Raw genomic sequence first — 23643 nt, 5'->3', positions numbered from 1 at the left:
AATTCCCCCAAACCCAAAACCCCCGAAACTGCCCCAAACCCAAAACCCCCGAAACTGCCCCAAACCCAAAAGCCCCGAAATTGCCCCAAACCCAAAAGCCCCGAAATTGCCCCAAAGCCCCGCGGCTCCCCCGGCCCCTGTCGATGTCCCGGTGTCCCCCCCGAGCATCAGCGGCTCCGATCGCTGCCCCCGCGGTGCCCGGGCCGGGTCGGGGTTCGGGGTCCCCCCCCCGCCGGAGCCGGAGCCCCCCCAGCCGCGGCTCCTCCGCATCGATTTCCCGTTCGTGGCCGTTAATTATCGCCCGGCTTTAATTAACGGCCGTGACGGCAGCAGCGCCACAGAGAGCCGCGGACGGGGGGGTGGCGGGGTCCCCAAGGGGGGTGACAGCACCTGGGGGGGGCTGTGTCCTCAAGGGGGGGTGACACAGGACAGGGGGGTGGCAGTGTCCTCAAGGGGGGGTGACAGTGTCCTCAAGGCGGAGGGAGGGGGTGCCAGGGTCCCCCAGGAGGGGGTGGCAGTGTCCCCAAGAGGGGATGACACAGGACAGGGGGGTGGCAGTGTCCCCAAGGTGGGGGACACACCACCTGGGGGTGACACTGTGACCTGCCTGTACCCCCGGGGACACGGTGGTGGGGACACGGTGTCACACTCACACACACACACACACACACACAGGTGTCACACACACGCTCACGTGTCACGTGTCACGTGCTTTCCCCAGGTGCGCACACCTGCGCTCCCCAGCTTTTCCGCCAGAGGGCGCGCGCCACCTGGCCCCGCCCACCCCGCTCCAGGCCCCGCCTCCCCCACGCCGCTCCGAGTCCTCCCGTCCGGCAGGGGGCGCCCCCCCATATCCCCGGCCGCGCATGCGCACATGGAGAGGCCGCGACCTGCCCGGCAGAGCCCGGTGAGAGCGGGGGGGACAGAGAGGGGCGGGGACAGACCGTGAGGGGACACCGAGACACCGAGAGCCCCCCAGGTGTGCCCGACACCCCCGGGGCCCGTCTCGGCCCGGGGGCTCCGCTGCCGCACCGCCGGTGACACCTGCAGCGGCACCTCCGTCCCTGGGCTCACGGTGCCACCACCGCGGTGCCATCGCCGTGAGGGAACACCCGGGTGACAGCGGCACGCCCTGCCCCTCCCGTGTGTGCCCCGCCCTGCGTGACCCCCGAACCGGGGGCACCCGTGGGGCCGCAGCCCCCGAGCCTCAGCCCCGGGGAACAGGGGGACAGGGACAGACAGGGGACAGGGACAGGAGGAGTGGGGGGCAAGGGGGGAAGGGGAGACAAGGAGGGACAGGGTTCTGGGGGTGACAGGGGGGCTTTGAGGGACGGGTGGGGACAGGGGCTGTGGAGGGCACTGGGGGTTATGAAGGGGATAGGGGGCTCCGGGGGACATGGGACTGTGGGTGACAGGTCCCTGTGAGGGGACAGGGACCGAGGTGGCCGTGCCCCCCAGGAACCCCTCTCTGAAGCAGCCGCTCTTCTCCTGCACCATCCTGGGCTTCGCCCTGTCCGAGGCCGTGGGGCTCTTCTGCCTCACGGTGGCCTTCCTCATCCTCCTCGCCATGTGGCAGCGGCACGGACGGCAATAAACACGGTTCGGTGACAGTCAATAAACACGGTTCGGTGACACTCGGAGCTGCTCGTGTCTCCTTGGTGGCCCTGGCAGTGTCACTCGTCTGCCAGCCCTGTCCCGGCTTTGGGGTGTCCCCAGTGCTGGGGGGACAGTGCCAGCCGTGTCCTCCTGGCTTTGGGGTGTGCCAGAGGCCCGGGCCTGGGATTCGGGGGGTGCCTGTGAGCCGGGGTGTCCCGGGTCTGTCCCAGGCTATCCCGGGCCTGTCCCGGGTCTGTCCCGGTCTCTCCCCACGTGTCGGGATCCCCGCGGGGCCTCCAGGGCGGGGCCTATGGCTGGACACGCCCACTGCGTGTGAGAACCACGCCCCTTCGCCGCTGAGGCCCCGCCCCCGGCGAGTCCCATTGGCCTCCGCGCCGTTACCCCCGCGCGGGTCTCGCGAGAGCCTGGCGCGCGGGGCGGGGGGAGCCCCAGCGCGAGCGGCGCCAGCGCGAGGACCCGGCCCGGCTCCCTCAGGTAACGGCAGCGCCGGCCCGGCGGGAGCGGGGCCGTCCCGAGCGGTTCCGCGGCGGCGGCGGCGGCGCCGGGGCAGCTCCGGGGGCGGCGGGAGCCCCGGCCGGCCCCTCCCCCCACAACTCTCCCCGAGTTTTCGTGCGGCGGCGGCTCCGCCCGCCCCGCCCCCGCGCTGAATGGCAGCGCGCCGCGGCCTATCGCAACGCGCGCCGCCCCTGAGCGGCGGGAGCGGCGGCCAATGGCGGGCGAGGGAGGCGCCGCTATGCGGTCAAGCCCCGCCCCTGGGGCGGGCCCGAGGAGCAGCGAGGGGCCCGGGCGGTGCCGGGGGGAGCCCCGGAATGAGGAGGGGGAACGGGGCTGAGAGAATGGGGAAGGGTCTGTGAGGGGCTGAGGGCAGCATCGGGGCTCCATCCTCCCGGGGAATGCGGAGGAGCTGGTGGGCAGCTGCGGTCGGTGCCTGCCCTGGCGCTGGGGAAGGGAGCAGCAGCAGCAGGGGCTGGGGGCTCTTCCTCCACATCAGGAATTGGGGGTTGAGGAGTTTGTTCTCCATCGGGGGGATTGAGGGCTGGGCTGGGGGCTCACCTGCACCCCAGTGAGGTGCAGGGTGGGCAGGGGGCTCAGAGCAGCGGGGTCCCTGAGGCTCCCTGAGGAGGGGTCCCATTCCTGAGGAGAGGTCCCCATCACTGCTCCCTGAGGAGAGGTCCCATTCCTGAAGAGGGGTCCCATCCCTGCTACCTGAGGAGGGGTCCCCAGCCCTGCTCCCTTAGTGGCGGGGTCCCGTCCCTGCTGGTTTCAGCTCCCGGCCCAGCCCTGCTCCAGCTCCATCCCCAGTGGGCTCAGCACCGCTCAGGGAAGGGTTTTGCTCCTGCTGCTCTGGGTTGGTTGGGGTTTCACTGGGCAGGCGCTCTCCCACAGCCCTGCCTGCTTTGGGAACCCAAAACCAGCCCTTTTCCTATGAATTTGGTTGCCCTGAAAGTCCTGAGCTGTGCAGAGCCCCAGGGGTGGTATCCACCAGGAATTCCAGCCTTTTCCCGGGATTCATCCATGTTGTCCTGCATCCCTGGGCCGTGCCCGGAGCCCTGGGGTCTCTGGGAGCAGGCTCTCACAAACTCTGGGAATGCCAGGCTCCCTCTGAGATTCCTCTTTCGCTGTGCCAGGGGCTGTGACGCGCTTTGTTTCTGTTTTGGTTCTGCTTTCTCGGGGTTCCTCATTCCCGGGGCTCTCCCGTTTCCCGGCAGGTCCCTGTGCTGGGCCAGGTGCTCCCGGGGCGCTGAGCACACCTGGGCAGGTGCCCACGCCTGGCTCTGCCTTTGGGCTCCCTTCTGCCGCGTCCCACGTGAGGGAGGCTGCTGCGCCTGCTTGGGTTTATTTATCCTCGCGCTTTCTTGGGGCCTTCTCTTTCCTTCCCTTCTCTTTCCTTCCCTTCTCTTTCTTTCCCTTTCTTTCTCTTTACCCTTCTTTCTCCTTCCCTTCTCTTTCCTTCCCCTTCTCTTTCCTTCCCCTTCTTTTTCTTTCCCCTTCTATTCCCATTCCTGGCACTGTGAATCGAGGCCAGATTTCCCAAACTGCTTTTCCCCCCTCGTTCAGCACGGGCTGTGCTGCAGCCAGGACAGCTTGGAGGTGGTGAGGGATTCCCAAGGGGTGCTCCCCATCCTTGTCCCTCACCTTTCCTTTATTTTCCCTTTTTTTTTTTTTTGGCATTTCCCTGTCCCCAAAACCTGCCAGGATCCCTTTAGGGTGCTGGTGCTCCATCCCATAAAGTTCAGTTGGAGTTGTGAGATTCTGTGGGGGAACGGGGGCTTTGCTGCCCACCAGAGCACAGCTCAAGCCATGGCTGCAACACCTGGGCTTTCTGCAGACCCCCTTTTCTGCAAACCCCCTTTTCTGCAATCCCCCTTTTCTGTAAACCCCTTTCTGCAAACCCCCTTTTCTGCAAACCCCCATTTCTGTAAACCCCCTTTTCTGCAATCCCTTCTGCCTGGAGCGTTTCTCTCTCCCCTCGGATTTTCAGGGCTCGTGCATCAAACATTGTCACCCTAAAAGCCTCCAAAAGCCGAATAGAGGGAAGTGCCCAGGTGGGATGGGATAATAACAGGTGGGACAGAATATTTGTGTCATTTGGGGGCTCCCTGTGTGCCCTGGCTCTGTTATTGGGGTTCATGGCAGGGTTCTTATCCAGGTGCTCATTCTCACCCCAGGCTCTCAGCCCTGACTTTGCTCTTCCCTTCAAACCATCCCCACACACACGTCGGGCAGGGAAAATATGTTCCAGCTCAGCTCGGGGCTCTCGTGCCTCGTTTGCAGCAGCTTTCATTGAAACAAGGGCTCTGAAGTGGTGAAATAATTTCAGGAAATGGGACTCGGGTTTCTGGGTCACTCAGGCATTTCCGAGGTAAAATACTGCTCCGTGCGAGGCCGTGCTGTAATTGCGGGGCCGGGCGGGAGCCGGGCCTCCCCTTCCTGCCCTAAAGCTGAATTATTTCCCCGCGCTGCCGTAGATCTCAGCAGCGCCGAGATGGATCGCCCGCCCCGAGGCCACCCCGGATCCTGCCGGGAGCCGGATTGCTGCTCGGGGAGGAAACGTTCTCCTGCATTAATGTGGGGAGGAAACCTTCCTTCTCCTGCTATTTGGGGGGGAAACCTTCCCTCTCCTGCAATTTGGGGAGGAAGCCTTCCTTCTCCTGCAATGTGGGGAGGAAACCTTCCTTCTCCTGCAATCTGGGGAGGAAACCTTCCTTCTCCTGCAGTCTGGGGAGGAAACCTTCCTTCTCCTGCATTAATGTGGGGAGGAAGCCTTCCTTCTCCTGCAATTTGGGGAGGAAACCTTCCTTCTCCTGCAGCAATTTGTGGGGGGAAACCTTCTCCTGTGGCAATCTGGGGAGGAAACCTTCCTTCTCCTGCTATTTGGGGAGGAAACCTTCCTTCTCCTGCTATTTGGGGAGGAAACCTTCCTTCTCCTGCTATTTGGGGAGGAAGCCTTCCTTCTCCTGCTATTTGGGGAGGAAACCTTCCTTCTCCTGCGGCAATCTGGAGAGAAAACCCTCTCCTGTGGCAGTTTGAGCTGCCGGAGCTCCAGGTCTGACAGGGCTGGGAGATCCTGGAGGTGTCTTGGAGATCCTGGGGGACACTCGGAGCTCCCAGAGCTGCCTCTGAGCTCCTGGAGGTGGCTCGGAGCTGCTTGGGGATGCTCAGAGCTCCTCAGGGACATTCGGAGCTCCCGGAGGTGGCTCGGAGCTCCCGGAGGTGACTCGGAGCTCCCGGAGGTGGCTCGGAGCTCCCGGAGGTGCCTCGGAGCTCCCTGAGGTGTCTCGGAGCTCATGGCAGACACTCGGAGCTCTGGAGGCCGCTCCAGCCTCAGGGGCGTCCCTTTGGCTCCGCAGGTGCCAGAGCCACCGGCTGCCCCCAGACAGGGCCCAGACACTCCCAGTCCCTGTCCAGGTGCTCTGGCCGAGGCCAGGTCGGTGTCTGGCTTGGCTTTGTGGTGACAGCTCGGTGACAATGCCCCTGTCCCTCCCCACATCAGGCCCTCTGCTCACGCAGAGCTCCAGGACCCTCCGTGCGCTCACCTGAGAGGCTCCAGGTGAGCGACTCTGACAGCAATGGGCTCCCCAGGGCTGCTCTGAGGCACTTCCCAGCCAGAAATGAGGGTTTGCACATCTCTGACACCCCGAGGCCGTGGGGTTTTGGCGTTTTTGGGATGCTCTCGGGGCCCGAACACCCAGAAAGGCCCAGCCCGAGGGACTTGGCTGAGGTTTCTGGTTAAACACGCTGTGGCTGGGGGGGATTCGTTTCCAGCGGGTTCCCTGCCAATATTCCAGTTTATACAGTTGGGTTTGCTTTGCTTTGTCAGGCCCGCGAAGCGTGAGGGTGTTGTGCCTCCAGAGCAGGTTTTATGGCCCGGGCTCTTGGCCTGCTTTCCCACACGACAGTTTTAAGCTCTCGCAGCTTTCTGGTTACAAAGCAAACACTCTCCCTCCTTCCCTCACACCCCAAAATAGCTCCAGAGTCGGAGTTCGGGCCCAAGAGCCGCCCTGGGGGGGCCTCTCCCTGCAAAACTGAGAGGGTTTCGCAATTTCCATGGGTGGATCCGGGCGGGGAGAGGCAGCGAGAGCTGCGGGCACCCCGAGGGGCAGGAGCGGGCCTGGCCGGGTGTGTGGAGCTCGGGATGGTTCTGAGGGACAGGAGTGGCCCTGAGCCTGATGTGTGGAACTTGGAATTGTTCTGATTGTTCTGAGGGACGGGAGCGGCCCTAGGCCCGAAGTGTGGAACTCGGGATTGTTCTGAGGGGCAGGAACAGCCCTGAGCCGGTGTGGGCAGGGGCAGGAGCAGGAGCAGCCCTAGGCCCGAAGTGTGGAACTCGGGATTGTTCTGAGGGGCAGGAACAGCCCTGAGCCGGTGTGGGCAGGGGCAGGAGCAGGAGCAGCCCTAGGCCCGGTGTGTGGAACTCGGGATTGTTCTGAGGGGCAGGAGCAGCCCTGACCCGGTGTGGGCAGGGGCAGGAGCAGCCCTGGGCCCGGTGTGTGGAACTCGGGATGGTTGTGATTGTTGTGAGGGGCAGGAGCCGCCCTAGGCCCGAAGTGTGGAACTCAGAATTGTTCTGAGGGACAGGAGCAGCCCTGGGAGCAGCCCCAACCCGCTGCCCACAGCTCCAGCTCACCCCGAGGTCCCACAGCAGCAGGGATGAGGATGAGGATGAGGATGAGGATGAGGATGAGGATGAGGATGAGGATGAGGATGAGGGACCCCCCTCCCGCTTTTCCCTTGGATGTTTGAAGGAACAGCTGGAGCTGTTCTTGCTCCCTCACATGAGGGTGGGTCATGGTGCTCACAGTCACACTCAGGCTGGGGATGGGGACACCGGGCCCTGTCCCTGCCCTCCAGGGTGGCCCTGTTGACCCCAGCCCGTCCCAGCCTCGGGAAGCTCAGGGCTGGCCACGACTGCCCTCAGGAAAACCACGGGAGCCTTTCCTGGCCGGCCTCGGAGCACTCTGCTTCCTGCCTCGAGCGTTCAGGGGAAACCTCCGAGCTTCTGGAGAGCCGGGGGACAGGCCAGGGGCACAGCCTGGGGACAGTAGGGACAGGCCAGGGGCACAGCCTGGGGACAATGTTGGGGCACAGCCTGGGGACACAGCCCTGCGGTTCCTCCTCCCGGGCTCTTAATGGCAGCCGGGGCCGCCTCCCCTCGCTGCTGCTCCCCCAGCACGATCCGGGGCTGGCTCTGGGGCTTGTGTGTTCTCCTGGAGGCCGCTCCAGCCCCGAGCCGCAGCTATCCATAATAATCCGGTTTATTGTGGCTCTCCGTGCTCTCCCCCTGGCCGTGCTCGGGGCTGGGCCGGTGCCCGGAGCGCCGTTTGTGTTTGAATGGGTTTGTTTGTGCTGCTGGCACGGCTCCCAGGCTGGCACGGCCGGGCCGCCCCAGGAGAGGAGCGGGGCTGGGCCAAGAGTTAACCCCATGGAGCTGGGGGTGAATTAACCCCATGGAGCTGGGGGTGAGTTAACCCCATGGAGCTGGGGGTGAGTTAACCTCATGGAGCTGGGGGTGAATTAACCCCATGGAGCTGGGCTGGCCAAGAGTTAACCCCATGGAGCTGGGGGTGAATTAACCCCATGGAGCTGGGCTGGCCTGGCACTCACTGGGCTCTGAGTTAACCCCACGGGGCTGGGCTGGCCTGGCACTCACTGGGCTCTGAGTTAACCCCACGAGGCTGGGCTGGCCACTCCTGGGCTCTGAGAATTAACCCAGGCCGGTTTTGTGGCTCCTCAGACCCAGCCCGTTTTTGGGAGGCGGCTCTCGCAGCCCTGCTGGCTTTGGTTCATGGTTGGTGCAGCCCTCAGCTTTGATTGTGTGGTCACGTTAATGTGAAATTTATCCTCGTGGTTTACGGGCATAGCCCAGAGCTGTGGTGCTGCTGGTGGAGGAGACAGTGCTGGAGAGGGATCCCAGCTGGCACAGAACAGTGCCTGCATCCCCCGAGTAGTTTTGGGGGCCTGCAGCATTCCCAGTGCAATTCCCAGGGCAATCCCAGTGCAGTTCTCAGTGCAGTTCCCAGTACAATCCCAGTGCAATTCCCAGTGCAATTCCCAGCTCATTCCCAGCTCATTCCCAGCTCATTCCCAGCTCATTCCCAGCTCATTCCCAGCTCATTCCCAGTACAATTCCCAGCTCATTCCCAGCGCAATCCCAGCTCATTCCCAGCTCATTCCCAGCACAATTCCCAGCTCATTCCCAGCTCATTCCCAGTACAATTCCCAGCTCATTCCCAGCTCATTCCCAGCTCATTCCCAGCTCATTCCCAGTACAATTCCCAGCTCATTCCCAGTGCAATCCCAGTTCATTCCCAGTTCATTCCCAGCTCATTCCCAGCTCATTCCCAGTACAATCCCAGTGCAATTCCCAGTGCAATCCCAGTTCATTCCCAGTTCATTCCCAGCTCATTCCCAGTTCATTCCCAGTACAATTCCCAGCTCATTCCCAGTTCATTCCCACTGCAATCCCAGTACAATTCCCAGCTCATTCCCAGTACAATTCCCAGCTCAATCCCAGTTCATTCCCAGCTCATTCCCAGCTCATTCCCAGCTCATTCCCAGCTCATTCCCAGTACGATTCCCAGCGCAATCCCAGTTCATTCCCAGCGCAATCCCAGTTCATTCCCAGCTCATTCCCAGCACAATTCCCAGCTCATTCCCAGTGCAATTCCCAGCTCATTCCCAGCTCATTCCCAGCACAATCCCAGCTCATTCCCAGTACAATTCCCAGCTCATTCCCAGCACAATTCCCAGTTCATTCCCAGCTCATTCCCAGCTCATTCCCAGTACAATCCCAATGCAATTCCAGTTCATTCCCAGTTCATTCCCAGTTCATTCCCAGCTCATTCCCAGTGCAATCCCAGCTCATTCCCAGCTCATTCCCAGTACAATTCCCAGCTCATTCCCAGTACAATTCCCGGCTCAATCCCAGCTCATTCCCAGCTCATTCCCAGTACAATTCCCAGCTCATTCCCAGTACAATTCCCAGCTCAATCCCAGTTCATTCCCAGCTCATTCCCAGTACAATTCCCAGCTCATTCCCAGTACAATTCCCGGCTCAATCCCAGTTCATTCCCAGCTCATTCCCAGTACAATTCCCAGCTCAATCCCAGTTCATTCCCAGCTCATTCCCAGTTCATTCCCAGCTCATTCCCAGTTCATTCCCAGTTCATTCCCAGCTCATTCCCAGTACAATTCCCAGCTCATTCCCAGTTCATTCCCAGTTCATTCCCAGCTCATTCCCAGTACAATTCCCAGCTCATTCCCAGCTCATTCCCAGCTCATTCCCAGCTCATTCCCAGCGCATTCCTGCCCGTCCCGCAGTGCCCAGCTGCAGTCCCTGGGCACCAGCATTCCCGCAGCGGGGTCACGTGCCAGGACAACAATAGAACTTTATTTTTAGAGCATTTCCAGCTCCGTGCCCGGCATTCAGCAGGGCCGAGCTCCAGTGAGTTCCTTCCGTCCCCACGCTGAGGGTGAAGGAAAGGTGATTTTTGCTGTTTGGTGGCGTTTCTTACGGGGATTGAGGTGCTGCAGCAGCCACAGCGTGGTTTGCAGTGAAGGAGAAACCCCCAAATTCCTGGGGTGAAATCCCCAAATCCCTGGGGAGAAATCCCCAAATTTCTTGGGAGAAACCCCAAATTTCTTGGGAGAAACCCCAAATCCTGAGGGAGAAAAGCATCCCCCTGGAGCTCCCCCAGACTAATCTGCCTCTCCCTGTTCCCAGAGCATGCCAATGCCACCCCAGCCGTGCCAACCCCATGCCAGGGCTGCCAGGAGAGAGCTCCCAGCCCCAGCCAGCTCCTGCCTCGGCCTCTTCCCCAGCACAGGATTTATGGAGGGAATTTATCCCGGCTAAACGTGACATAAATCTGAGCACACGTGTGTGTGTGTGTGTCCTGTGCGTGCTGTGCAGCCAGGGGCGGCTGGGTCCTGCTTTGGGGATGGGGGATCAGTTAAATCCTGCTTTGGGAATGGGGAATCAGTTAAATCCTGCTTTGGGAATGGGGGGATCAGTTAAATCCTGCTTTGGGAATGGGGGGATCAGTTAAATCCTGCTTTGGGAATGGGGGATCAGTTAAATCCTGCTTTGGGAATGGGGGGGATCAGTTAAATCCTGCTTTGGGGATGGGGGGATCAGTTAAATCCTGCTTTGGGGATGGGGGGATCAGTTAAATCCTGCTTTGGGAATGGGGGGATCAGTTAAATCCTGCTTTGGGGATGGGGGGATCAGTTAAATCCTGCTTTGGGGATGGGGGCAATCAGTTAAATCCTGCTTTGGGAATGGGGAATCAGTTAAATCCTGCTTTGGGAATGGGGGGATCAGTTAAACCCTGCTTTGGGGATGGGGGGATCAGTTAAATCCTGCTTTGGGAACAGGGGGATCAGCTGGATCCTGCTTTGGGAACATTTGGAACGGGGATCCTCCAGGATCAGTGGGATCCATGCACGGTTCCGGTGTCACCTCCAGGCCGGGGCAGGGTTTGGTTTCTCCTTGCTGCTGTCCCTTGCTCTGCCCCCTCCCGTGTCCCTTTTGGGATTCCTGGGCCCGTTCCTGTGTTTGGGTGCCTTTGTTCCCCCTGGGCCGGGCTCTGGCTGCCAGCCCGTGCCCCTGGTGACAGGGACATCCATCCCCATTGCTGCCGGTGACAGGGACATCCATCCCCATGGCCGTCAGTGACAGGGACATCCATCCCCACGGCTGTGCAGGGACATTCATCCCCATGGCTGTGCGCACAGCGCCCGGGGTTTGGCTGTGTGAATCCAGCCCCAAACCCAGCCCAGGTCTGGGGTAATCACAGCTCCTCTCCTCAGCCTGCTGTGTTGGTTTGGCTGTGTGAATCCAGCCCCAAACCCAGCGCTGGGGCTCTGCCTTGTGGGGCCTGAGCTCTGTAAATCTGGCCCCAAACCCAGCCCAGCTCTCCTCAGCTCTTCTCCTCAGCCTGCCGTGTTGGTTTGGCTGTGTGAATCCAGCCCCAAAGCCAGCACTGGGGCTCTGCCTTGTGGGGTCACAGCTCTGTGAATCCCAAACCCCAAACCCAGCGCTGGGGCTCTGCCTTGTGGGGTCACAGCTCTGTGAATCCAGCCCCAAACCCAGCCCAGCTCTGGGGATCACAGCTCCTCTCCTGAGCCTGCCGTGTTGGTTTGGCTGTGTGAATCCAGCCCCAAACCCAGCACTGGGGCTCTGCCTTGTGGGGCCTGAGCTCTGTAAATCCCAAACCCCAAACCCAGCCCAGCTCTGGGGGATCACAGCTCCATAAATCTGGCCCCAAACCCAGCCCAGCTCTGGGGGATCACAGCTCCGCTCCTCAGCCTGCTGTGTTGGTTTGGCTCCATAAATCCAGCCCCAAACCCAGCACTGGGGCTCTGCCTTGTGGGGTCTGAGCTCTGTAAATCCAGCCCCAAACCCAGCCCAGGTCTGGGGGGATCTCAGCTCTGTGAATCCCAAGCCCCAAACCCAGCCCATCTCTGGGGATCACAGCTCCTCTCCTGAGCCTGCCCTGTTGGTTTGGCTCCATAAATCCAGCCCCAAACCCAGCCCAGCTCTGGGGTAATCACAGCTGCTCTCCTCAGCCTGCTGTGTTGGTTTGGCTCCATAAATCCGGCCCCAAACCCAGCCCAGCGTCCCTGCCTGGTGCCGTCACAGCTCCTCTCTCGCCCCGATTCCCCTCCTGCAGCTGAGAACCAGCGGCTCCGTTCATTTTCAGCAGCTCATTGATCCCTTCCCGCTGTCCCTGCCGCATTCCTGGAGCTCCTTTCTCGCACAGCTCCTAAAAATACCGACCCTGGGGCTTTGCTGCCAGCGCAAACCCTGCCCAGCCCGAGCAAACAGCGTGGCTTTATCACATCTCCCTGAAATCCTGCTCTGAAATATCAGTGCGTGGAGGAGGGAGCCGTCGTTCCCCAGTTTGAGTCTGGGGGGGAGGGTTTTGCTTTATTTACTCTTATTTTTTATTAATGAGAGCAGCTTCACTTGTAGCATAATAGGAGAGAGTGTTTTGTTATCCTTGGCTGTAATCCGTGATAAACTGCCCCTGCCATCAGCCTTGTAGTTTACCCACTGGGGAGCCCGATTATTGCCTTGTAAAACGGAGCACCACTCCTATAATCCCTTAATTAATTAAATGACAAATTTTAGTTCTCTCCCATTGAAAATATAACCGGTGCAGAGAGAGGCCGTGGATTTATTGGACGGCTGCTCGCTCGCACTTTGTGTTCTGTGCGCTGCCGCCGTCCCTGCTGGTTTGTTTGTGCTGGGGGGATCCGGGGCTGGCTCCGAGCATCCCGGGGTCCCAGGGTGTTCCCTGAGCCCAAAACGCCCCTGTGCCTCCTGTTTGTGGGGAAAGCTCTGCTCCTTTGCCTCCTGTTTGTGGGGAAAGCTCTGCTCCTTTTCCTTCTGTTTGTGGGGAAAACTCTGCTCCATCCCCTTTGCCTCCTGTTTGTGGGGAAAGCTCTGCTCCATCCCTGTGCCTCCTGTTTGTGGGGAAAGCTCTGCTCCTTATCCTTCTGTTTGTGGGGAAAACTCTGCTCCATCCCCTTTGCCTCCTGTTTGTGGGGAAAACTCTGCTCCTTTTCCTTCTGTTTGTGGGGAAAACTGCTCCATCCCCTTTTCCTTCTGTTTGTGGGGAAAATTCTGCTACTTTGCCTCCTGTTTGTGGGGAAAACTCTGCTCCATCCCCTTTGCCCCCTGTTTATGGGGAAAACTCTGCTCCATCCCTTTGCCTCCTGTTTGTGGGGAAAACTCTGCTCCTTTTCCTCCTGTTTGTGGGGAAAACTCTGCTCCATCCCCTCCTGTTTGTGGGGAAAGCTCTGCTCCTTTTCCTTCTGTTTGTGGGGAAAACTCTGCTCCATCCATTTTCCTTCTGTTTGTGGGGAAAACTCTGCTCCATCCCCTCCTGTTTGTGGGGAAAGCTCTGCTCCTTTTCCTTCTGTTTGTGGGGAAAACTCTGCTCCATCCATTTTCCTTCTGTTTGTGGGGAAAATTCTGCTCCTTTTCCTTCTGTTTGTGAGGAAAATTCTGCTCCTTTTCCTTCTGTTTCTGGGGAAAGCTCTGCTCCATCCCCTTTGCCTCCTGTTTGTGGGGAAAACTCTGCTCCATCCCCTTTTCCTTCTGTTTATAGGGAAAATTCTGCTCCTTTTCCTTCTGTTTGTGGGGAAAGCTCTGCTCCATCCCTGTGCCTCCTGTTTGTGGGGAAAGCTCTGCTCCTTCCCCTTTTCCTTCTGTTTGTGGGGAAAACTCTGCTCCTTTTCCTTCTGTTTATGGGGAAAGCTCTGCTCCATCCCCTTTTCCTTCTGTTTGTGGGGAAAACTCTGCTCCTTTTCCTTCTGTTTGTGGGGAAAACTCTGCTCCTTTTCCTTCTGTTTGTGGGGAAAACTCTGCTCCATCCCTTTTCCTTCTGTTTGTGGGGGAAAACGAGGAGGGACAGGTGGAGCTGTGCTGGGGGGGGTTGTGCTGCTGTCCCCCCCTCGGGATGTGACACCCGTGGGTGCTGCAGGTGACACCCGTGGGTGCTGCAGGAGGTGACACCCGTGGGTGCTGCAGGTGACACCCGTGGGTGCTGCAGGAGGGGACACCCGTGGGTGCTGCAGGTGACACCCGTGGGTGCTGCAGGAGGGGACACCCGTGGGTGCTGCAGGAGGGGACACCCGTGGGTGCTGCAGGAGGGGACACCCGTGGGTGCTGCAGGTGCCCAGGGAAGCTCCCACACCTCCCCAGGTTCCCTTCCAGCTGTAAAACCCTCCCAGATCCTGAACCCGGGCCGGGATAATTCCGTCCCAGCAGAGGGGCGGCTCCCATGGGTGCTGTGGGGATTTTTGGGGCTGTTTAAGGATTTCTGTCCCTTCTCTGCTCCCCAGGCCGTGCAGGATGGGTGACGACCGGCCCTTCGTGTGCAGCGCGCCGGGCTGCGGACAGGTACGGCCCTGGGGGCTGCTGGGGGGGCTGGGGGCTGCTGGGGGGTCTGGGGGCTGCTCTGGGGTCTGGGGGCTGCTCTGGGGTCTGGGGGCTGCTCTGGGGTCTGGGGGCTGCTGGGGGGTCTGGGGGCTGCTCTGGGGTCTGGGGGCTGCTCTGGGGTCAGGGTTTGCTCCAATGGCATTTTGGCTCCTTTGGCTTTGGGCTCTGCTCTGATGAGATTTTGGCTGCTGTGGGATTTGGTCTCATGGGATTTTGTCTGCTTGAGGGTCAGGGTTTGGTTTGATGTGATTTTGGCTGTTTTGTCTTTGGGGTTCAGGTTTGGTCCAATGGGATTTTGGCTGCTTTGGGGTTGGGATTTAATGAGATTTTGGTTTAACGGGACTGTGGCGGGTTCATCCCCGAGCCAGAGCGCTCCGAGCTGCTGCTCCAGGGGATCCCAGGGGAAAAGCAGCCCCTGGATCTGTGGGGTGCAAACAGGGGGATCCTCCAGGATCAGCTGGATCCTGCTTTGGGAACGGGGGGATCAGTTAAATCCTGCTTTGGGAACGGGGGGATCAGTTAAATCCTGCTTTGGGAACGGGGGGATCAGTTAAACCCTGCTTTGGGAACGGGGGGATCAGTTAAATCCTGCTTTGGGAACGGGGGGATCAGTTAAATCCTGCTTTGGGAACGGGGGGATCAGTTAAATCCTGCTTTGGGAACGGGGGAAATCCTCCTGGGTCAGCTGGGGCTGTGCTGTGCCCTGGGCTGTTGCTGCTCCCAGGGACAAACCCAGGGCCCGGCAGGGCCAGGGGCTCCCTGTCCCCCTCTGGAGCAGCTGGGAATGTGACAGGTGACAGAGATGGTCCCCAAAACGCTATTTTGGGATGGGCTCCTGCCGTGCCCTGCGGGGATTGCTGCTGCTCCTTCAGCCTCTCCTTCCCATCCCCTTTTCCTTCTGTTTGTGGGGAAAGCTCTGCTCCTTTTCCTTCTGTTTGTGGGGAAAGCTCTGCTCCTTTTCCTTCCATTTCTGGGGAAAACTCTGCTCCATCCCCTTTTCCTTCCATTTCTGGGGAAAGCTCTGCTCCATCCCCTTTTCCTTCTGTTTGTGGGGAAAGCTCTGCTCCATCCCCTTTTCCTTCTGTTTCCATGGAAAATGCCCCACATCTGAGCTCGGGGGTCCCTGGCAGTTGGTACTGGGGGAACTGGGGACGATGGAATTGCTGCTGATTTAATGGGATCTGCTGGGCACTGGGGGATCATGGAATTCCTGCTGGTTTAAAACCACATATTTAGGGTTTCCCAGCTTTCTGCTCATTGTGGCACGAGCCTCACCCAGATCCCCCTTGCAGGTGAACTTCCTCCTTTTGCCTTTTCCTTTTTTTTCCTTTTTTTGTCTTTTTTTTTTTTGTCTTTTTTTTTTTTTTTTTTGGGAGGCTGCTTTTTATCTGAAACTTCTTTGCCTGTGAAATTGTGCAGGCCATTTATAAAATGTATTAGCTGTGTTTGAGCACTTAATGGTGTGAGCCCTTCAATCACGCAGCCCTAAAATCGGCTTCAAACAAGCAATTAAGGCAAACAACAATGTATTTAAATTTAATCTCCCACAATCTCCCACAAATGACATATAAAGGTGGCTGCTTCCTCCTCTGGCTGTTCCAGCCTGCTGCTTATGGGTAATTCCGACAATTCCTCATGTTAATATGGAAATGCTGGAATCCTGGCAATTGCGAGCGGGGTGATTCATGGGGATCCAGCCTGACCTCGGGGCTGCTGCTCCCAGGACGTCCTTCAGAGCTGGGCTGGCATGGGATGGCATGGGAGGGCATGGGATGGCATGGGATGGCATGGGATGGCATGGGATGGCATGGAACTGGGCATCCAGGGCTGGCGTGGGATGGCATGGAGCTGGGCACACAGGGCTGGCATGGGATGGCATGGGATGGCATGGAGCTGGGCATCCTGGGATGGCATGGGATGGCATGGAACTGGGCACACAGGGCTGGCATGGAGCTGGGCACACAGGGCTGGCATGGGTTGGCACAGGACAGCAGGACTGGCATGGGCTCAGGGAATGCCTGGGGTGGCTCCATGATTTCCCCCCGCAGCTGCTTCCTTCCCTCTGTCGCTGACACCAGACCCATCTTTTGTGCCATAAAACCCTTTTCCCTCCATTTTCCCTCCTTTTTTTCCTCCTTTTTCTTCATTTTTTCTCCCTTTTCCTTCCTTTTTCCTCCTTTTTTTTTCCTCGTTTTCCCCCTCTCTCTTCCTCCCTTTTCCCTCCTTTTTCCTCCCACTTTCTCCTCCTTTTCCCCCCATTTTTCCCTCCCTTTTCCCCTCCTCTTTCCCTTTTTCCCCATTTTTCCTCATTCCCCCTCCCTTTTTCACCCATTTTTCTCTCCTTTTCTCCTCCTTTTCTTTCCCTTTTCCTCCCATTTCCCCCCCCTTTTTCCCTCCATTTCCCCCTCCCTTTTCCCTTTCCCATTTCCCCGTGCTGCCCCTCACCGCCCCGTGCTCGGTGCGTTGCCGGGGCTCGGCGGGGCTGTAAACACGTTTGGGTTGCCAGGGCTGCAGGGCCATCGTTCTATTCCGGGATTCTCCCGCTCCGTGCCGGGCTCGGGTGTCGGGAGCCGCCGCGGGGACAGGTGGAGGATTCCCGGCCCCGGGCTGGGAACGGGCTGGGGACGGGCTGGGAACGGGCTGGGAACGGGCTGGGAACGGGCTGGGAACGGGCTGGGAACGGGCTGGGAACGGGCTGGGAACGGGCTGGGGATGGAGCGGGAACGGGCTGGGAACGGGCTGGGAACGGGCTGGGAACGGGCTGGGAACGGGCTGGGAACGGGCTGGGAACGGGCTGGGGATGGGCTGGGGACGGGCTGGGAACGGGCCGGGGATGGAGCGGGAGCGGGGCAGGGCAGCCCTGGGAGCCGGGGTTCCCTGGGGAAATCAATTCCCAGTGCTGTCACCCCCAAACATCTCCATTCGGGGTGCTGGGTGCTGCTGATCGCCCCAAAGCTCTCAGTTCCCAGTGCTGTCACCCCCAAACCTCTCAATTCTGGGTGTTTTGTGCTGCTGTCACCCCCAAACCTCTCAATTCTGCTGATGGCCCCAAAGCTCTCAATTCCCAGTGCTGTCACCCCCAAACCTCTCCATTCTGCTGATCGCCCCAAAGCTCTCAATTCCCAGTGCTGTCACCCCAAAGCTCTCAGTTCTGGGTGCTGCTGATCGCCCCAAAGCTCTCAATTCCAGCCACTCCAGGGGCTGAGAGCTGGGACTGAGGGTATTCCATCTCGTTAATTAGGGAATTAAACCTTCAGGTTTGGGAAGAGTGGGGAATTAAACCTTCAGATTTGGGGAGATTGGGGAATTAGACCTTGAGGTTAGGGGGATTGGGGAATTAGACCTTGAGGTTAGGGGGATTGGGGAATCAGACCTTCAGGTTGGGGGGAATTGGGAATTAAACCTTCAGTTTTGGGAAAATTGGGAATGAAACCTTCAGTTTAGGGGAAATAGGGAATTAAGCCTTCAGTTTAGGGGAAATAGGGAATTAAGCCTTCAGTTTAGGGTGAAATAGGGAATTAAGCCTTCAGTTTTGGGAAAATTGGGAATTAAACCTTCAGGTTAGGGGGAATGTGGGAATTAAACCTTCAGTTTAGGGGGAATTTGGGAACTAAACCTTCAGTTTGGGGGAATGTGGGCGCTGCTGTTGGCACTGGGCGCTGTTCCCAGCTCTGTGCACTGGGACAGCTCCCCCTCATTAATCAGGCCATTAAGCCTTGCTCTGGCTCATTAAGGCCCCCCGAGCGCAGCGCTGGAGCTGGGGCTGCCTCGGGAGCTTTCCCCCCGTCTGGCTCCGTGTCCCCCCCTAAAACGGCCCCAGAGCCCCCCGGGATCCCGGCAGGGCCGGCCTGGGGGCGCCGGGCTCTGCTGGGCACCCTCCTGCAGGAGCTTCCCTGGCAGTGAACCTGCACAGCCGCCCCAGGGCCAGGGCAGCGCCACGGCCTGGCACTGAGGGTGTGGAACGTGCTCAATGTGGGCAGTGTGCTGGATATAGGGAATATACTGAATATACCGAATATACTGAATATACTGAATATGGGGAATATAGGGAATGAACCCGCGCGGCCGCCCCGGGTTCATTGAGTGCCCGCTCAGGGCCTGGCACTGAGGGTGCGGAATGTGCTCAGTATGGGCAGTGTGCTGGATATAGGGAATATACGGAATATACTGAATATGGGGAGTGTGCTGGATATAGGGAATATATGGAATATACTGAATATGGGGAGTGTGCTGGATATACTGAATATACGGAATATACTGAATATACTGAATATACTGAATATACGGAATATACTGAATATAGTGAATATACGGAATATACTGAATATAGGGAATATGCTGAATATGGGGAGTGTGCTGAATGTACAGAATATATGGAATATACTGAATATAGGGAGTATGCTGAATATACAGAATATATGGAATATACTGAATATATGGAATATACTGAATATACGGAATATACTGAATATAGGGAATATGCTGAATATACAGAATACACTGAATATATGGAATATACGGAATATACTGAATATATTGAATATACAGAATACACTGAATATACAGAATATACTGAATATATTGAATATACTGAATATATTGAATATAGTGAATATATTGGATATACTGCATATACAGCATATACTAAATATACAGAATATACTGAATATACTGAATACATTGAATATACTGAATATATAGAATATACTGAATGCACTGAATATATAGAATATAGTGAATGTACTGCATATACAGCATATACTAAATATACAGAATATCCTGAATATCCTGAGCAGGGAGCACGGCTTCCCCAGCCCTGCCCTGCGCAGCGTTTCCCTTTGCAGGGCACACAAATCATCCTGCAGCCCCAGTTGCAGAGCTCCAGTTATCCAGGCCATTTCCTCAGACAGTTGTTTGCTTTTTAAACCCCCTTTAATTTGCCAATTTATTCCCCCAAGCCCTTGCTCGGCTCGGAGGTGCTGCTTTGTGCAGCGTCCAGGAAACGCCGAGCCCAGAACTTTTCACCAGGCCAGAAAATGATTTTTTATTTTTTTCCCCCTCTCCCTTCGTGCCGGTTTATTGTATCCTCTTATCTTGTCATATAATAGAAATAATGTTTATGGCGTCGAGCCTCAGCATCACTTGGCATTTAACCAAGCTCAAAAGCAGTTTATTGCTTTGTATACTCTGCTGCCATGGCCATTATCCCTTAAATCTCTATTGCCCGGTAATGGATGGGGCCCGGGCTGCTGCTGCCATTGGCCGGGCTGGGCTGAGGGGCTGCGCTGCCCAAAACGTGTGGGTTATTCCCTTTATTCACCCCAGAGTTTTGGGGTCTGAGAGGGGAGAACAGCCCAAACCGTGAGGGTCATTCCCTTTGTGGGGTCTGAGAGGGGACAGCAGCCCAGGCCGTGTGGGTTATTCCCTTTATGGGGTCTGAGAGAGGGGACAACATCCCAAAACGTGTGGGTCATTTCCTTCATGGGGTCTGGAGAGGGGAGAGCAGCCCAGGCCGTGTGGGTTATTCCCTTTATTCACCCCAGAGTTTTGGGGTCTGACAGGGCGAGCAGCCCAGACCGTGAAGGTTATTCCCTTTATTCACCCCAGAATTTTGGGGTCTGGAGAGAGGAGAACAGCCCAGACCATGAGGGTTATTCCCTTTATTCACCCCAGAGTTTTGGGGTCTGAGAGGGCAGAGCAGCCCAGACCATGAGGGTTATTCCCTTTATTCACCCCAGAGTTTTGGGGTGTGACAGGGCGAGCAGCCCAAACCGTGTGGGTTATTCCCTTTATTCACCCCAGAATTTTGGGGTCTGAGAGGGGAGAACAGCCCAGACCATGAGGGTTATTCCCTTTATTCACCGCAGAGTTCTGGGGTCTGACAGGGCGAGCGGCCCTTTCCCCTTGCCAGGCAGGGGGGAGCTCACCCTGGCACTGCTGTGGGGTGGCACCGTGCCCGCCGGCTGTGGCTGCTCCGGGCTGTCCTGGGTGGGGTTCCCAGTGTGGGATTTCCAGTTTGGGGTTCCCAGTGTGGGGTTTGCAGTGTGGGGTTTCCAGTTTGGCATTTCCAGTGTGGGATTCCCAGTGTGGAATTTCCAGTTTGGGATTCCCAATTTGGCATTCCCAGTGTGGAATTTCCAGTTTCGGGTTCCCAGTTTGGCGTCTCCAGTGTGGAATTTCCCATTTGGGATTCCCAGTTTGGGGTTTCCAGTTTGGGATTCCCAATCTGGCATTTCCAGTGTGGAATTTCCAGTTTGGCATCTCCAGTTTGGGGTTCCCAGTTTGGCGTTTCCAGTGTGGAATTCCCAGTTTGGGATTCCCAGCTGTGGCCCCTGAGCTGTGCCTGCAGGGGTGGGAGCTGCAGGCCCTGCACGGTGGCAGCTGCTGCAGCTGCTGCAGCCCTGCACGGTGGGAGCTGCACGGGTGGGAGCTGCACTGCTGGAGCTGCACGGGTGGGAGCTGCACTGGTGGAGCTGCACGGGTGGCACCGGTGGCTCTGGCAGGAAGAGCAGGAATTGGCTGAATTTGGGCGCTGCCAGCAGAGCCCGGCCGGCTCCCCCAGCTCTCGCCCAAGGTGTTTTTGGAGGTGGGCAGGGGGAAGGCTGATTTTGAATAATAATAAGCTTGGGAAGGCATCTGAAACCAGTAAACGTTTATTTTTTACACTCCTATAACTTAAAAACGGCCAAACCAATTTAAACCAAATTGGATAATAAAAAATATTGCTCCTAGGCTGAGCCCCTGTTTGCCAAGTTCCAGCCTAGAATGAATTTTTATGGCCAAATTATAAACCCCCTAGAAATGAAGGTTTAAAATGGAAATGTTGACAGACCTTTAACTACAAAAGCACCGTAATAGAACTTCTTTTTTTCTAAAATGGCCGGTTTAAAATATAATTAAGACTTAAATATTATTTAATAGCCGCATTTCCTGTAAGTTAAAATCTTTATCATTCCTCTGGCCGGGATTCCTTGGCAGCTCCTTGGAAGCGTTTCTGTGGCGGGAGCGCGGGCGGGACACGGGCACGGGGGGCACGGGGAGGGCTGGGGATGGGCAATGGGGATGGGCATGGGGCTGGGCATGGGGCTGGGCACAACAGTGGGGCTGGGCACAACAGTGGGGATGGGCAGTGGGGCTGGGAATGGGGATGGACATGGGGCTGGACACAACAGTGGGCCTGGGCACAACAGTGGGGCTGGACATGGGGCTGGGCATGGGGATGGACATGGGGCTGGACACAACAGTGGGGCTGGACAGTGGGAATTGGGCAGTGGGGCTGGACACAACAGTGGGGCTGGACACAACAGTGGGGCTGGACAGTGGGAATTGGGCAGTGGGGCTGGACACAACAGTGGGGCTGGACACAACAGTGGGGCTGGACAGTGGGAATTGGGCAGTGGGGCTGGACACAACAGTGGGGCTGGGCATGGGGCTGGGCACAACAGTGGGGCTGGACATGGGGCTGGGCATGGGGCTGGACATGGGGCTGGACACAACAGTGGGGCTGGGCACAACAGTGGGGCTGGGCATGGGGCTGGACATGGGGCTGGGCAAATGGCTGGACAGTAGGACTAGACAGTGTGGCTGGGCAGTGAGGCTGGACAGTGTCCTGAATTCAGCCAGGCAGTGGGGCTGGACATGGGGCTGGGCAATGGGGATTGGGCACTGGGGCTGGACAGTGGGGCCAGGCAGTGTCCTGAATTCTGGCTGGACATGGGGCCGGGCAGTGGGGCCGGGCAGTGGGGCCGGGCAGTGTCCCAAACTCCGTCCCGGAGCCCGGGCCAGCCTCGGTTTCCCGAGGCTCCGAGGGGCACCAGCCCCAGGTCGTGCCCTGGGAGAGTCCCCAGCCCGGCCAGGCTCCCGGGGACACCGGGATGAGCCGGGAATGGGTTTGGGAACGAGCCGGGAATGGGTTTGGGAACGAGCCGGGATGAGGCTGGAAATGAGCCGGGGATGGGTTGGGAAGGAGCCGGGATGAGGCTGGAAATGAGCCGGGAATGAGCTGGGAAGGAGCCGGGAAGAGCCGGGGTGAGGCTGGAGCTGTGCGTGCCGGTGCCGCAGTGTCCTTGCAGGGAAGGGTTTCTGCTGCAGAGCCCGGTCAGGCTTCTGCCTGCTCCCTTCCGAGGGGCGCACGGGCCCGGGGTGGCACTGGCCCAGGATGGCACTGTCCCAGGGTGGCGCTGGCCGAGGGTGGCACTGGCCATGGGATGGCACTGTCCCAGGATGGCACTGGCCGAGGGTGGCACTGGCCATGGGGTGACACTGGCCCGAGGTGGCACTGCGTTCAGGGTGGCACTGGGTTCAGGGTGGCACTGTCCCAGGGTGGCACTGGCCATGGGGTGGCACTGGCCCGAGGTGGCTCAGCCAGGTTTGGCCCAGTTGGGCTGAACCAGCTCAGTTGGGCTGAACCAGCTCAGTTGGGCTGGGCCAGGCTCAGTTGGGCTGAACCGGCTCAGTTGGGCTGAACCAGGCTCAGTTGGGCTGAACCAGGCTCAGTTGGGCTGAACCAGCTCAGTTGGGCTGGGCCGGGCTCAGTTGGGCTGAACCAGGCTCAGTTGGGCTGAACCAGGCTCAGCGTTTCTGGTGCCCCTGGGCCCAGGGGGAGCACAGAGCTGCTCTGAACCGAGGTTGGAGCCTGAGCCCGGCTCGGAGCTGGGCCTGAGCCGGGTTTCTCTCGGGAGCTGCAGATCCTGCGTGCTGTTTGTCCCCAACCCACAGAAACGGGGCTGTGCCCGCCTGGCCGGGCAGGGAGGGTCTCAGCGCGCTGCCAAACTCTCGGCTCTGAGCTTTTCCTCCCGCTCGCCAGCCCCGGGTGTTTTCCTGGCAAGTGCAATATTTCCCGGTGTTAAACCCAGCGTTTTGGAGTCAAGGCTGTTTGGTTTCGGAGCCTGCTGCTCTGAGACAGCCGTAAATCCTTTTTATTTTACTGTGAGAACAAATCACTGATTGCTGGGAGCAGCAGCCGCGCTGACAAAGAGCTCGTTATCGGCATCGCGGATATCCCGGCATCAGCGGGGCTGGCGCTGGGGGAAAGGATTTATCCGGCCTCAAAAACCTGCCTGGCTCGCAGGATTTGCTGTAAACGCCGTGTCCAAAGCCCAGCCAAGCTGTCACTTCGCGGTTTAAAGCCCAGTGTGAGGGAGGAATGGGGAATTTGCCGGGGGTCTGTCCCTTCCCCGCGGCTGCAGGAGGGACCGGCGGCTCTCGCACACCCCAACAATCGGCGCTGGGCTCCCGAGCCGCGGCCCCGGCTCCAAATCCGCCCTTTTTTCTCCCAAGGATGCTTTGTTGGCTGCGGAGGCCGCTCCGCCCCTCTGCGGCAGCCGCGGGATCCCTGCGGCAGCGGGAGCGCCGGGGACACCGGGGACACCGGGGATACTGGGGATACTGGGAGGGACTGGGGATACTGGGAGGGACTGGGGATACTGGGGACACTGGGGACACTGGGAAAACTGGGGATACTGGGGATACTGGGGACACTGGGGATACTGGGGACACCGGGGATACTGGGGATACTGGGGACACTGGGAAAACTGGGGATACTGGGGACACTGGGGACACTGGGGACACTGGGG

At 58.5% G+C, this 23643-nt stretch overlaps 1 protein-coding gene across 1 annotated transcript in view; it reads left to right on the top strand.

Annotated features, from left to right (window-relative positions):
* The first annotated feature begins 1941 nt into the window (after window positions 1–1941).
* LOC141726239 (cyclic AMP-dependent transcription factor ATF-7-like) overlaps window positions 1942–23643 on the top strand; it is a 51217-nt gene continuing 29515 nt past the window's right edge. Inside the window, exons 1-2 of the mRNA XM_074530861.1 lie at window positions 1942–2091; window positions 13972–14029. Of these exons, the coding sequence (XP_074386962.1) occupies window positions 13982–14029 (48 nt within the window). The 5' untranslated portion in view covers window positions 1942–2091; window positions 13972–13981. The remainder of the gene's footprint in view (window positions 2092–13971; window positions 14030–23643) is intronic.

Source organism: Zonotrichia albicollis, chromosome 33 (genome assembly GCF_047830755.1).
Source record: "Zonotrichia albicollis isolate bZonAlb1 chromosome 33, bZonAlb1.hap1, whole genome shotgun sequence".
Classification (NCBI taxonomy): Eukaryota; Metazoa; Chordata; class Aves; order Passeriformes; family Passerellidae; genus Zonotrichia; species Zonotrichia albicollis.
Note: the sequence above shows the minus strand (reverse complement) of the source record. Positions and strands in the feature narration are given on the sequence as shown.